The following is a 15,603-nucleotide window of genomic DNA, read 5'->3' on the forward strand; positions in this document are numbered from 1 at the left end:
AGGAAGAATTTTGGATGTGCATGGAAATGTTTCAGATGGCTATCGGCTCTGACAATCCAAGATTAAATGGAGGAAAATGATGACGTCATTGAACTCGCCACAGATCAATGGCTGATAGGGCCACTGAAGAAGTCCTCCTCTAATGCCATTAAACATGCAGATTAAAGGAAAAGTTCGTGAGGCTTTTTAAAGTTATGAATCATTAATGCGTAAATGTCTAATCTAACAGAACACACATACACAGCCAATATTTTGGAAAAAATATTTCAAGAATAAAGGACATACTGTACATGGCTTGTGTTCATAGATGCTGTCTTAAGTTCAAAAGTTACTCCAGTATTTACGCACAACAGTTACGTGTATTCAGAGTCAGGTTATGCAGCTGCTTAAGTTGATTTTCTGGTTATTAAAATCCCCCACGTGCCTCTAAGGTTGCCAGATTCAATAGTGTCTAGACCACCACCTTTAAATGTCTAGACCACCATCTTTAAACACAATTACTTGAATTACTTGATAAACATAAGGGATAGAAAATGCAGAGTGAAGAAGTTAATAGTGTTTTAATATTACTAATATTTTTGTAAGATGTAACATAAAACGAAAAATGAAAAATAAATTTAAAAAAACAACGAATTTGACGATATATGATTGAGAAGATGCCGCAAACTGAACCAAGTCTAATAGGAGGCTAGTATATCGCCAATATACTGCTGTATGAATAGTCCTAGTTGTAATTATCAGGTTAATCACTGGTTTTATTTAACAAGATGGCTTTCACACTCATTACTCAGCAGCACATAGAATAGCACTTGATCCAGCACATTCTCGCACTCCGATAATTACTTGTACACACTTAATGAAGCCACGAGATACTAAATGAAGGTCATGAAATCATAATGGGTGTGCAGGATATAATCTAGTTGGTCACACTTTTAATTGTAATATCAAGTTGCTGTATATAAAACAAAGTCAATGTTTTTTGTTCAGTCGATGCAGCCTCCTTTGAAGAAAACATGCTCCAGTTTGTGGTGCCGTCACTTCAGGTGTGTGTTAGACCAAAGAGATTTCAAAGAACATCAAAAGATTTCGGTTGTCAGACTTGGAAGGGTAACGAAAGGATTCCTAAAGACTCGGGTCTCCATCACTTCCCATTCAGACACAGAAGGACAAGGACATCCTGTAAAATCTACAACAAGTCACTACTGCAGAGTGACAGCTAAAGAGTTGTATCTCTTCTGTTTGATTTCCTTTAGGAATAATGCTGAAAAAAATAAACAAAACAAAATAACTTTACATATTAGCATTATTAACAGAATTCCCATTCAATAATGATCAACAAATGATAAACGTCAGCACTGATGCATCATTAGTAATATTAACAAAGCAAAACAAAAAAAATTTTACTAATTAATGAAAAAAAAATCCAAATAAATCCCTAACTTGAACCTTTTCTTCCATCGATGAGTAAAAATAAGATGAGAAATATGACTGATGTCTTATTTAATCTGTTCGTGTTGCTTAACTGGCAGAATTTATATGTGAGGCTGAATGGTGGGTGCCAATATTTATACCCGGAGACCTGAGTTCACTTGTTTTATCTACTAGCTTATCTATTAAGTAACATGCTGGAAATTAAATCATGCTAGTCATGGATAAAATAGGCGTGTCATATTTAATATTTATTTTTTACATTTATTTTGTTAACTTATAAAATCTATTATACTTATAACTCATAAAATCTATTATTCCCATATGAGTTCGTTACGTTGTTACCATGGTTACTAATGGTTTATGGGGAACTGTAAACCAAAGGCATTATCCTTCCATTCGAATCCAAACAAATCCCTTATTCTGATATTTGCTTTGTTGAATTAGCAATTTAATTCATAATCAATGTTATTTGATTACCAAAATTTAATATAATGTTAAATTATGTAAATTGATTTATGCTAATATAGCTGGACTTATTGTTAGTTAAGGATAAAATAAATGTTAATTAATGTAGATGTAATTTGGTTAAAATGTAAACAAATCTCAAATAATGCATGGACAACACTTCAGTAAAAAAAAAAGAAAAAAGGATTCTTTAATGATTCTTTAATGGTTCATTGGATAATTAAGGGTTCTTTGTTCTAATAGGAAAACATTTTGTTTTAGGGTTGTACATAATGTTTTAAGAGTGTACTGCTTCTGGAAATGTTCAGGTTAATTAACGATCAGTAAAATAGCAGTAACACACTGAGTGGGCTCTCAATTCACGTTCTGAACAAAGGACATAAAAAATAATGACTCGTAAATGACAGCTGTTAATTACAGTACAGTATAAAGCTTTATTTTACAGTACTGGAGTGTTCCTGTATGTCAGGGGAAAAATACCAAGTACCAAAAACAGCCGAACTCAATTACACTAAAAGCAGAGGTTTCGGGTATTAAAGGAGATTTTACAAAAAAAAAAAATTAAGCAAATGGTGCGTAAACAGGAAATTCAGATAAAGCTAAATTTCCTATGAGGGTTTCTTAAACCAGTGGTTCTCAAAATGGGGTTTATGAAGCACAGCCAGGGAATGTGGGATTTTTTTTTGTTTGTTACAGAATACAAATCACAAGCCATTACCCAAGTGATTATATTTATTATTTATTTCTTATAGTGATTGACTGGTTCGATTGGTTCCTTGAGTTTAATCCAAACCTCAATAACTCAAAAACAGGTCAATCTGTAAATAATGTCAGTCTGGATCCAGTGTATCTGTTCTATCTGTGCTGAGTGGATCTGTGGAATTTATTTCAGAGTAACGAACCCCTGTCTTAAACATCCAGTCATCAACCGAGAGCTGGTCATTGTCCTCAAGACTGACTCATGACTGCATTGCAAAAGCATCATAAAGATCACAGTTGACACCACAGTTGTGGGAGTTACAATGATGAGACAGCATACAGGGACGAGGTGAACCAACTCATAGCCTGGTGTGATTCCAACAATCTCTCCCTGAATGTCAACAAGACAAAAGAGATGATCGTTGACATCAGATGCACCAAAGCTCCTCATCAGCCATTATTCGTCAACGGCACAGAGGATGAAACAATGCAGAACTTCAAATTCCTGGGCCTGCACATCTCCGACGAACTGACATGGTCACTGAACACCTCCTTCTTAGTTAAGAAGGCCCAACAGCACCTGTATTTTCTAAGGAGGATGAAGAGAGCTGGCATGCCTCCCTCCATCTTTACTGGTTCCTACAGATGTGTCATTGAGAGTGTACTCACCAGCTGTATCACCGTCTGGTATGGAAACTTCTCGGCAGCTGACAGGAAAGCCCTGCGGCGGGTAGCGAAGACGGCACAGCGCATCGCTGGTGCCAACCTTCCTGCCACTGAGGACGTTTACATCACAAGGAGTGTGAGGAAGGCAACCTCCATCAAGAAGGATCCTGAGAGCACCCATCCTAATATTGGTTTAAATCCCCCCATCCGGGAAGAGGCGAAGAAGTATTCAGGCCAGAACGTCCAGACTCAGGAACAGTTTCTTCCTGCAAGCAGTAAGACATTGCTGAACAGCAGAGTCTAACTGTGAACACAGCTGTGAACCGTGAAAGTTAGAAGTCGTCTATTTACGTTAAAGTACCTGTTTTTTTCCTTTTACTGGAATTATTTCAGTTATATTATTTCGCTGATCAGTCTGTAGAGACGTCTGTGACTGCACACGGCATGAATGTCTCCGTCTGCTCTCCTCGCCAGTGCCTCGCCACTTTGGGGGCGTGTCTACCTACAAACCAGGACGGGAATCAACCTGTCAATCATGAAGTCATCGATTTCAAATAAATTATCTCCTTATTTGAGTAAGCTACGCTTGTTAACTTAGTAAAAAAACAATGCACTCAGGTAAATATTTTTGAGAAGTGTCACAGACTTTAAATTAAAAGTTGAAATGAAGTTAAAATATTCTGTCTATTTTAATGTCTATTTACAGCATTGAATTATACATTCCTACTGAAAAGATGATGAAATGCACAAAATTAGCCACAACATGTATCAGAAAGAGGAGGAGTGTCAGAACTATACATGCTTGATCTTTATATATTATATATGGCCTCTATAGTGGGCAGTGGTGGCTCAATGGTTAAAGCTCTGGACTACTGATCAGAAAGTTGAGGGTTCAAGACCCAGCACTACCAAACTACCAGCTTTGGGCCCTTGAGCAAGGCCCTGAACCCTCTCTGCTCCAGGTGTGCTGTATTATGGCTGACCCTGTGCTCTGACCCCAGCTTTCTAACAAGCTGGGATATGTGAAGATAAGAATTTCACTGTGCTATAAGGTTTATGTTACAAATAAAGGCTTCTTCTGTATGTTATAGCTGTGTACTGTGTTTTTTTTTTGGTTTTGTTTTTAGAGTGCACATTGAAGCAGGAATGCGTGTCATTGGATGTTGCTGGAACTAGCCAGCTAGCTTTCTTGGCCAATTAAAAGATTTGCTATGCAACGATTGGCGTTTTCATTTGAAAATTAGAGCGCAGCTCAGCTTATTGTCTGTGTGGAGTTTCATAAATTCTCTCCGTGTTGTTGTGGGTTTCTTCTGGGTTCTCCAGTTTCCTCCCATCTCCATAAACATGCCAATAGATGAATTGGGTATGCTAGGTGTGAATGAGAAGTGTGAAGGTGTGATCTGTCTATCCTGGGATAGACTCCTGATCCACTGCACCATGATCATAATCATGATAAAGAGAAATGAATGAATGTTAGATTGTTGATTAATGTAAAGTGACGAAAGCCGCCTTTATACTGAAATCTACTTAGAGTCCATATAGTACAGATACTAAGAACTATAAACTAATATTTCCTGATGCAGTAACTAATGTTAGTTGAGGTCAGGGAAGCTAATAAAAACCACCACACGATTCTGGCCATGTCATGCACATGTTTCACACCACTAATGGGACAGTGTTCTGTGGAGAGATGATGCAAGGACGGAACTTTTTTGGTAAATCTATTGTTATTATTTTGCTTGAAGGAAACACAACACTGCACACCAACGGTGAAGCGAAAGCAAGGTTTTCTACAGGCACAGTCAGAGTCCTGACCTCAATCCAGGTGAAAATCTGTTAAATCTGTCGTGAGATATGAAAACAGGCCACTTCCTAAAATATGTATATATATATATGAACTGAAACATTACAGAGGAACAGGCCAAAATACCTTCTAACCACTGCAATGATCCTTCAGTCTTGTTACCAATAAAAATTCAGTTAGTTTTAATCAATATATATTTCCAGTAACACAGATATCGTTTCTATAGTAACAGCTCATACACAAGGACGTGTACGGCGGATGTTCCGCATAATCTAATACTGATAATAAATAGATTTTTTAAAAGGCATGGTGTTGCTTAACAAATGAGGTGAGGTGAATTTTTTTGTTATGATTTTAGCTTATGTAACATTTAAGGAAGGAGTCTCCAGGGTCAGTGCTTTGTAAAGCTTCCCAGCATGAGAAAGTCTTTCGGACAGATGAGTTTACACGTTGTGGTTTCTTGAAAGTGACAAGCCATGTTTTCCTGTTTTATTAATTTCAACAGAGAACAAAGAAAGGCTGGTGAAGGAGCTAGCTTGTATGGTGGATGTTCCATTGCATTAAAAGTGTGGCTCTGTGCAGCACACACGAGTTCCTCCACTCCAACCTTAACACACCATGTCTTCCATATCTTCGCTTTGTGCATGCTGGAACAGATTTGGGCCTCTTAGTTCCAGTGAAGGGAAACTGTAACGCTGCAGCATACAAAGACTTACTTTCCTATACAATTGTGTGCTTCTAACTTTGGGGCAACAGTTTGGGGAAGAGCCACATATAGGTGTGATGGTCCGGGGTGCACATACTTTTGGCCAGATAGTGTCTGTTTTTAGTGTTTGAACTCCAAATGATTCCTAAACTCAAACACACACATAAACACACACCTTTCTTTTGTGGAGGAAAAGAATAAAGCAGCATGCACGATTTCCTCTGGCATGATGCAATGTTTCAGGGAGGAATGTTAATCGCTTGCTTTCTCATCCGTCACCATGATGGATCGTATTGTTTTACCAATTTAAGCCTTTATCTTTCATTAAAGTGTGACATTTATTTCGCAGTGTTCGCTTGCATACCGACGCCTTAAGTCAACAGCGAGAAAATAAAACTAACCAAATGGACGACGTTCCAATCAACACTGAGCCACGGGGGCGAGCGGAGTTGTAGTCATTTTCAGAGTTCCCCAGAGACATTCATGAAATAAATTACCAAGAACAAGCTGTGTGTCGCTGACGGAGTGGATGAGGGATCGCCCTCGGGGCAGGCTACAATACGTCTAGTGCAAAAAAAAAGGAATAAAACAAATTAAATATCATTATTTTTATCCTGAGATTAACCATCTCGCTAATGTATTTTACTCGGCTCATTTATGAGTTATTTTAAATTCTGTATATCTCTCCATTTCACACCTTAATAGTGTGAAAAAATTAATTGGTATACCACCTTTCATACATAATATGCAGATGAAAATGCTTTTCAAAAACATATATAAACATATTTACGTATACATATTTATCCCTTCTCTTTTCTAGTAATGCATAGGAAAATGATGAAAAATAAATAAATAAATAAATAATTATAATAATTATTATTATTATTATATTTTTAAAAAATTGTTGTTGTGTTATATGTATTTATCCCTTCTCTTTTCTTTCTTTGTTTCCTTTTGTTACTATATATATATATATATATATATATATATATATATATATATATATAGTGAATTTTATTTTTTGACTACTTTTTAAATATATACTTTTTTCTATATTTTACTGTATAATAGATTCAAAGATATCTACTACTGTGTAGTTTTATCTGATCAGCAGTGTTTCGACTCGACTTCATCCCCAAGGCGCTTCCCATCTTCTCCTTCTTCTTCTTTTTTTTTTTGAATCTCTTTTATAGCCATGAAAGTGTGACTCACAAATACACTTATCTAATCTCAGAGCGATGTTGAGAAGAAAAAAAAAAAAAAAAAAAAAAAAGAGCCACAGCGATTCCTTTGTTTCCCATCACTGGGTTTGCTTGGAAGTCCTTCGCTTAAAAGGATTCAAAAGCTAAGTTCTGGATTCAGATAGCAGACTCTGAGTTATATCAGCAACCGAAATCAATTTGAGCTGCCCCAATTTGGCAAGCTGTCAGCAGCTCGTAGGCGGCTGCAGGAACTAAAATCCACTAATTCAGAATCGGTTTGGTACATTTTAGGGCGGAGGGTGGAGGCGTAAAGTGGAGAGAGAGAGAGAGAGAGAGCGAGAGTGAGGAGAGAGAGAGAGAGAGAGAGAGAGAGAGAGAGAGATAACAAAAGTCAGCCAATAGGAGACTAACACAAAAATAAGAGGTAGCAGCAGGAGTGAGATTAAGCTACACACTTTATTGATGCCAACTTCAGGCAGCACACAGAATTTTATAAATATGTTCACTAATAATAAGTCTGCGGTGGGAAAAAAAAAACCACAATAAATGGCAGACGGGGCACTTCAGGGCAGTCGCTATGACAGCTCCATTAGTGCAAATGACAGAGTGCGCTACTCCCTGAAAATACCTGGGAAAAAGGAAATAACATCAACAGCAATGATCACTGAACTGAACAACTCCTCTCCAGCAATCTGCTGCAGTCCACAAGCACTAAGACTGGCCTTCATTCTAACAGCACTAGAGACACAAAATAACTGTGCAAATTGATCATCAAAATATTTACGGCGTAATAACGATTATTACCACACAGAGCTGGGGAATTCTCGATTTATATTATACATTAGCGTTCCTATAGTAACAGCTCGCTCAGAGGGAATTGTACGGCTGATGCTAAATGGATTAAAAAATTGGTGAAGTGATATGGTGAAGTTTTCTGTAAGGAGATGTTTATGTAACACGTATGGAAGGAGTCTCCAGTGCAAGTGCTTTGTACCAGTCAGAGGTAAAGCTGTAACTTCAAGTTTTCTGAAATCTTCAAGACAGACGAGTTGCAATACAGTTAACGCTTACAGCTTTTCTGGGGACTTGTTTTTATAACCTACATATAAAATCACATACAATGTGCATTATTCATTATGGGTATTTTGTAACCTCTAAGGTACATCCTTTATACACTCTTGCTGCAAGAAAGCTGTAGGAATCTGATAGAAACCTGTGGGAATCCAACAGAAACCTGCAGGAATCTAATGGAAACCTGCAAAAATCTGATGAAATGCGTAGGAATCTTATGGAAACCTGAAGGAATCTTATGGAAACCTGTTGGAATCTGACAAGAATTCGCAGGAATCTAATGGAAACCTTCAGGAATCCAAGGGAAACCTGTTGGAATCTGATAGAAACCTGTAAGCGTCTGATGGAAACCTGTGGGAATCCAGTAGAAACCTGCAGAAATCTAATGTAAACCTGCAAAAATCTTATGAAACATTTAGGACTCTTATGGAAACCTGATGGAACCTGGCAGAACTTTGCAGGAATCTAATGGAAACCTTCAGGAATCTGATGGAAACCTGTTGGAATCTGATGGAAGCCTTCAGGAATTTGATGGAAACCTGTGGGAATCCAGCAGAAACCTGCAGGAATCTAATGGAAACCTGCAAAAATCTGATGAACCATGTAGGAATCGGATGGAAACCTGTTGGAACCTGACAGAAATTTGCAGGACTCTAATTGAAACCTGCAGGAATCTGATGGAAACCTTCAGGAATCTGATGGAAACCTCCAGGAATTTGATGGAAACCTGCAGGAATCTGATGGAAAGCTTCAGGAATCTGATAGAAACCTGCAAAATTCTGATGGAAACCTGTGGAAAACTGACAAAACTGCCAAAATGCAACAGAAACCTGCAGGAATCTGATGGAAACTATTAAAGGTTTTTTCTAAAGTATTGTAATTTTTTTTCCAGAAGGTTACTCAAGGCTGAAGGACTTTTGTTTCATTTAACGTTTATAAATGTTTATCTTTGTACTAAGAGGCTACTAAACCTGGAAAGCCGCTAGAGATTCAGAGTTGATTTCAGACCCAACACATCCACATTCCAAGAGCGCGAAAAGCGGAAATGCGGTTTAAACACCTGCTGCTTTTTCTTCAGCTAGACTTTGAAATGTCTGATGTGTCTGTGTATCTACAAACATTCATATTTACCTCAAAATGTAAATCTCTCGGTGCCACAAACAAACTTAAATGTCTTTCATCAGAGTCGCACACAAACCTGCTTCACTCTGTGATGCTTGAAACTAAAACACGATTCAAGCCCCAAGAAATCTGTGTTCGTGCATAATGTTTTAATGTAAGTCTATGAATTACTGCGAGAGCATCCCAGTTTTGGGGTTTCTTTGTACATCACATTTTTTGTGTCAAGTCTTGCTTGTGGCATTCTTTTAGAAGAACAAGATCGACAGTCAAGGAAGCTGGGACGTGGATATGAGGTGGAGGTGGATTTATTCAGGTTTCATCACATCCCATTGAGAAAACACAACAGAACCTATGTTTTTTTATACTCTGTTTACAGATTGAAGCTGTTCTTGGGCAATGGAGTGTAAAGGTAGGGTTGTGTTGGGTTTTGAACTTTGATTGGTTGTCATCTTTGCAAGTAAAAACACATTTATTTTCCGCTCATGAACTCTGTTTGGCTCGAGTCACAGAATTAGAGTTCAGGAATCAACAAGTGATGTACAAAGGGAGAAATAAAATGAGAGAACGAAGGTCAGAATAATTATGTTGTGGCCGGGAAAAACCTTTCACATGGTCAAATTTTATTTTCTACCATACATAGTTTTTTCAAAATTGAAATGTGTTTCTCTTTTGTACATATCTCAACCAGAAGTAAAGATTTATTATATTTTATTAAATTTAACAACTCAAAATAGTGAATTAAAAGTTATATCCTGCACAAATATTATGATTTTATGACGTTTGATTTAGTATCTCATATCTTTATTAAGGTGTGTACCCATAACTCCTGGAACACAATATGAAAAATAAAATGCAAATTAATAGTATGTGCTGGATCAAGCGCTATTTTAAGCTGCTGAATAATGTGGAAGCCATATTGTTAAATTCAATTTGCAGTGATTAATGCAGCAATATACTGCCAATCTATTACACTCCGATTAGATTTATTTTAATGGTCATCATCTTCTCATGCATCATTCTCATATATCATTGTATTAGTCTTTTTTTTCATTTTTCATTTTAAATTGTCTTGTTTTTACACTGAACAGCCACGAAAAACAAATTATTTCCTTCTCTGGTTAGCATTTTCTATCCTTTGTGTTTTTAAAGCTTAAAGACAAGTGTTTAAGGTGGTGGTCTAGATGGTATGGAAAAGAAAAATCTGGCAACATCAGAGTAAACTACACAGGTTTCTAAATGGGGAGCCTAGAAAATCGACTTCAGCATGTGCACAACCTGGTTCTGAATACGAGTAACTTTCCCTGCGGTACTTCCCCTGCGACAACTGATATAACTTTTAATGTAAAAGCTGACTCAGAATAGAGCTCCAACTCTACATTCTAACATGAAGTAACCTAAATAAAAGCATTCACACATCGTTTTGGTATATGGAAGTATTTTCCGGACTAATTTCAAAAGTAATTACAAATTGCATTTGCAATTGCGTTTTTATTTGTGGACGCATAAATCAACACAATCGTTTGTTCAGCATATTTTCCTTCTTGGCCATCGACTGTGACTGACGTTACTTTCGAATACAAACATGCCCCCAGAGCACACTCCCGCCCCCAACACTGATTGACAGGTTTCTGCGCAAGGCATCGGAAAAGCAAATGCAAAGGGAATTGCGATTCCATTTAAATTCTTACAGGCTCCATACGGGACGCCGAGGAAGTGAAATAGCAAACGGGATAATTGCTATTGCTATTGCTATATGACAGGGTCATAACCCGTAACACAAGGGAAATGCAACTGCAAATGGACTTTGCTGTATCATTTGAAATTTGCCAGACATTGTCCATTCATGTAAACGAAAATCCAAACAATAATACACGATTTGCATTTGAATTATGTCACAAGTCGACAAGAATAAGACGCAATTGCAAATGCAATTTGAAATTACTTTAGAAATTTGTCTGGAAAATACTTCCATATTGGTAAAACATATTTATATTTTGTTAAAGATGTCAGTGTATGTTGTTAGCAGAAAATATCAAATTTGGTCAAAATTTTGGGAATTTGTTTGGCAGTTTTCCAGATTTCAGCCACAGTCACACCTGTTGGTTTTCTCAGACCACCTCACAAATGTAGTGTAGTTCTTTAAATAAATAAGATGCTCAAAAAGCCAGGAAACAGACATCAGTGGTTGGTGCATGCATAGATTACCAGTGTATTATAAACCTATCAGGAAAAAAAAAAAAAACTTAAAGAAAAACCCACCTTGCTAAAATGCTATTTGCACAAACTTTGCTATTTCGCATCAGGCTGGCTCTGGCTTTGGCTCTGGAATACATCATGAGTGATTCTCCACTCTTGTCACTTGATTAAATTTCCATTAGCCATGCTTACCAGTTGTTGTGGCACAGAGAGAAGGATGTTCTCCAAATGTGATTGCCAGGAGGGGAGCAGAGGTGGGATAATGACACAACAACGTGATTGGAGGACCTGCGAGGATGTGACAGCCTCTCTCTTTCTCTCTCTCTCTCTCTCCATTCTCATTTCCGAGGAACATGACAGAGATGGGAAGAAGAAGAGTGGGAAGTGCAGAGATCTGTCTGAATCATGTGCTTCACTGATAACTTATAATGAAACCACCAACCACAAAACTCACATGCCCAAATCAAAGGGTACTAGACACAGTTTTGTCTAGATCATCACACCAATTTCTTCAATGTTAAAGCCAGGATTCTGAGATATTTGCTGCTGGAATGGCGTGAAGCTCCCCGTTATTGCTAATGACCAGCAGGATTAATTAGCGTGAGGAGGATGGGCAGCATGGAGACCAGTCTATCCCTCATTAATCCACTCGCAGGTGTTCTCCTGCCACGCTCTCCACCCCCCTCTCCGTCTGCACCGAGAAAAGATTGACGAGAAGCTAGCCCACACCGGCTCAATCTTATTAGCCCACAGCTGAAAACAGACCGCAGAGAGAACTTCCAGTCGAGAGCAGCTGAAAATGACAAGAAATGAGAATACCACAAAATTAAGATGATACTCCATCACATTGTTCTTTTTTACTGCTAATATTTTTTCAAAGCACATCCAGCTTCAGTGTGATAGCAAAATAACATTGATTGGATTTGTTGTCTTTCTTTGACCTAAACAACACATAAAATATGCTGTATTCTTTTTTTTTTTTTTTTTTAAGACACACAGAACAGTTTTCACTCAGGGCCAGCTGGTATAAATGGCCTAGAGTCTGAAATTAGCCCAAAATGTTGTGCACTGGAAAAGGAGACATACTGTACTTTTCTTCTTTGTTTCAGTCTCTGGAGTAACTTCACCATGCAAGTTCACCATGATGCTCACACATTTCTAGTTTTTCCAATAGATATCTTACAACTGAAATGGTTCTGTACATCATAGATACACTTAACTGTATGCACTTACTTGTCAACTTTGTTTACCATACTGTATGTTTGTGGAAATTGAGTAGGTTTAATTCCAGTAACTGGTCCTACTGAGGATAAATGGCTTCCCAGAAATGGAGTATTCTGTAAAACAAGAAGTGCATTCATGTATTTGTTGGTCAAAAAAATGTCCTGTTGTGTTTCCTCTTGGGGATAAAAACAACAGCTTCTGAGAGCTCCAGACGCAGCACAGTTGGGCTGCTTTCACATGCTGCAAGACTCCAAACAGTGGATTTCTACATCTAACTGCATGTAGTGTTTTTAGTTTAGCCCATTAGACTGAGGCTGTGTGTTTAACTGTGCATTACTGTGATCAAAAAATGTTCTTGAGATATGCACATGTTACTGCAATCAACTATATTACTGTGATCAAAAGATATTTCTGCGATAAGCGCTTATTACTGTAACCAACTACATTACTGAGATCAGCAAACATTACTGAGAACAAATACATTACTCTGATCAGTGAATGTTACTGCGATCAACTACATTACTGAGATCAGCAAACATTACTGAGATCATCTACATTACTGTAATCAGCGAATGTTACTGTGATCAGCGAATTTTACTGTGATCAGCAAATGTTACTGTGATCAGTAACAACGAATGTAACTACGATCAACTACATTACTGTCATCAATGAATGTTATTGCAATCAGCTAAGGTTACTGCAATCAACTACATTACTGTGATCAACGAATGTTCCTGCGATAAGAGCATGTTACTGCGATCAACTACATTACTGCGATCAGCAAACATTACTGTGATCAGTGAATGTTACTGTGATCAACTGCATTACAATGATCAGCAAATGATATTGTGATCAGGTACATTACTAAGATCAGCTACATTACTGTGATCCGCAAATGTAACTGTGGCCAGTAAACCTTACTGCTGTCAGGGAATGTTACTGCGGTCAGCTACATTACTGATCAGCAAATGTTAGCATGATCAGTGAATGTTATTTTGGTGAGCAAACACTACTGCGATCATCTACATTACTGTGATCAGTGAATGCTACTATGATCAGCTACATTACTGTGATCAGTGAATGTTACTATGATCAGCTATATTACTGCGATCAGCTGCATTATTGTGATCAGTGAATGTTACTATGATCAGCTATATTACTGCGATCAGCTGCATTACTGTGATCAGTGAATGCTACTATGATCAGCTATATTACTGCAATCAGCTGCATTATTGTGATCAGTGAATGTTACTATGATCAGCTATATTACTGCGATCAGCTACATTACTGTGATCAGTGAATGCTACTATGATCAGCTATATTACTGCAATCAGCTGCATTATTGTGATCAGTGAATGTTACTATGATCAGCTATATTACTGCGATCAGCTGCATTATTGTGATCAGTGAATGCTACTATGATCAGCTACATCACTGTATTCTGCGAATGTTCCTGCGATAAGCGTATGTTACTATGATCAGCTACGTTACTGCGGTCAGTGAATGCTACTATGATCAGCTACATTACTGCGATCAGCTGCATTACTGTGATCAGTGAATGCTACTATGATCAGCTATATTACTGCAATCAGCTGCATTATTGTGATCAGTGAATGTTACTATGATCAGCTATATTACTGCGATCAGCTGCATTATTGTGATCAGTGAATGTTACTATGATCAGCTATATTACTGCGATCAGCTGCATTATTGTGATCAGTGAATGTTACTATGATCAGCTACATCACTGTATTCTGCGAATGTTCCTGCGATAAGCGTATGTTACTATGATCAGCTACGTTACTGCGATCAGTGAATGTTACTATGATCAGCTACATTACTGCGATCAGCTTCATTACTATGATCAGCAAATGATATTGCGATCAGCTACATTAGTGTGAGCAACTACATTAGTGTTATCAGCTAATGTTTCTGCGACCAGCAAGCCTTACTGCCATCAGAGAATGTTACTGCGATCATCAAATGTTATTGCAACCAGCGAACATTACTGCAATAAGCTGCAATAAGCTAATTGCCTTCATAAGATGTCAGTGATTCCATATTGAACTGAAACTACCAGTACCTGGACCTCAGTGTACTCATAGCTTGTTATGGCCATGCTTGTGTGTGATTGTTTGTGCATATTCTCTTGAAGAGTGCCAATATGTATGGAAATGACTGTATCAATACAGTAAATTTGTTGAATCTTGGAGAGCTTAATCATTATTGCCTCTGCTTTCATTGGAGACATTTGCAAAAGGTGAAGTCTACAGTAAGCCAATGTTCTCTAATACACACCAATTAGCACTTTAGATGATTGTGTTTTTTCCGTTGCTTAGCCATGTTTAATTGAATTACATTTCATTTTCCACAGCTCTAAACACAATCCAGCAAATAATTAAAATTCACCCGAACTGCACTGAGCTCACAGATTATGCTATTTTCCGAAAGCCTACATGTAGCTGTTAGCACACAGGGATATTAAATAAATGGATAACTCACAGAAAATGAGTTTTTTAGTGTTGAGGTAATTCAGGATTAAGAGTGGATTTTATGTGAATCGGATGTGGATTTGTGTATCGACACTGTGAAAACGACTGGGAAAAACTTTGCTTTAATAAACGGTAGTTACTATGATAGAGAATTTTTAACAGCAAACGTTCTTTTACATAGGTAATCTATACTTCAGGTAATCTATACTCCAGGTAATCTACACACCAGGTAATCTACACACCAGGTAACCTACACTCCAGGTAATCTACAAACCAGGTAATCTACAAACCAGGTAATCCACACACCAGGTAATCCACACTCCAGGTAACCTACACACCAGGTAACCTATACTCCAGGTAACCTACACTCCAGGTAACCTACACTCCAGGTAATCCACACTCCAGGTAACCCACACTCCAGGTAACCTACACTCCAGGTAACTCACACTCCAGGTAACCTACACTCCAGGTAACTCACACTCCAGGTAACCCACACACCAGGTAACCTACACTCCAGGTAATCCA

The 15,603-nt window shown here is 37.8% G+C and overlaps 1 protein-coding gene across 1 annotated transcript in view; it reads right to left on the reverse strand.

Annotated features, from left to right (window-relative positions):
* Positions 1 to 3,623: 3,623 nt before the first annotated feature.
* negr1 (neuronal growth regulator 1) overlaps positions 3,624 to 15,603 on the reverse strand; it is a 188,236-nt gene continuing 176,256 nt past the window's right edge. Inside the window, exon 7 of the mRNA XM_034297757.2 lies at positions 3,624 to 3,763. Coding sequence (XP_034153648.1) covers positions 3,672 to 3,763 — 92 coding nt within the window. The 3' untranslated portion in view covers positions 3,624 to 3,671. The remainder of the gene's footprint in view (positions 3,764 to 15,603) is intronic.

This window comes from Pangasianodon hypophthalmus, chromosome 2 (genome assembly GCF_027358585.1).
Source record: "Pangasianodon hypophthalmus isolate fPanHyp1 chromosome 2, fPanHyp1.pri, whole genome shotgun sequence".
Lineage (NCBI taxonomy): Eukaryota > Metazoa > Chordata > Actinopteri > Siluriformes > Pangasiidae > Pangasianodon > Pangasianodon hypophthalmus.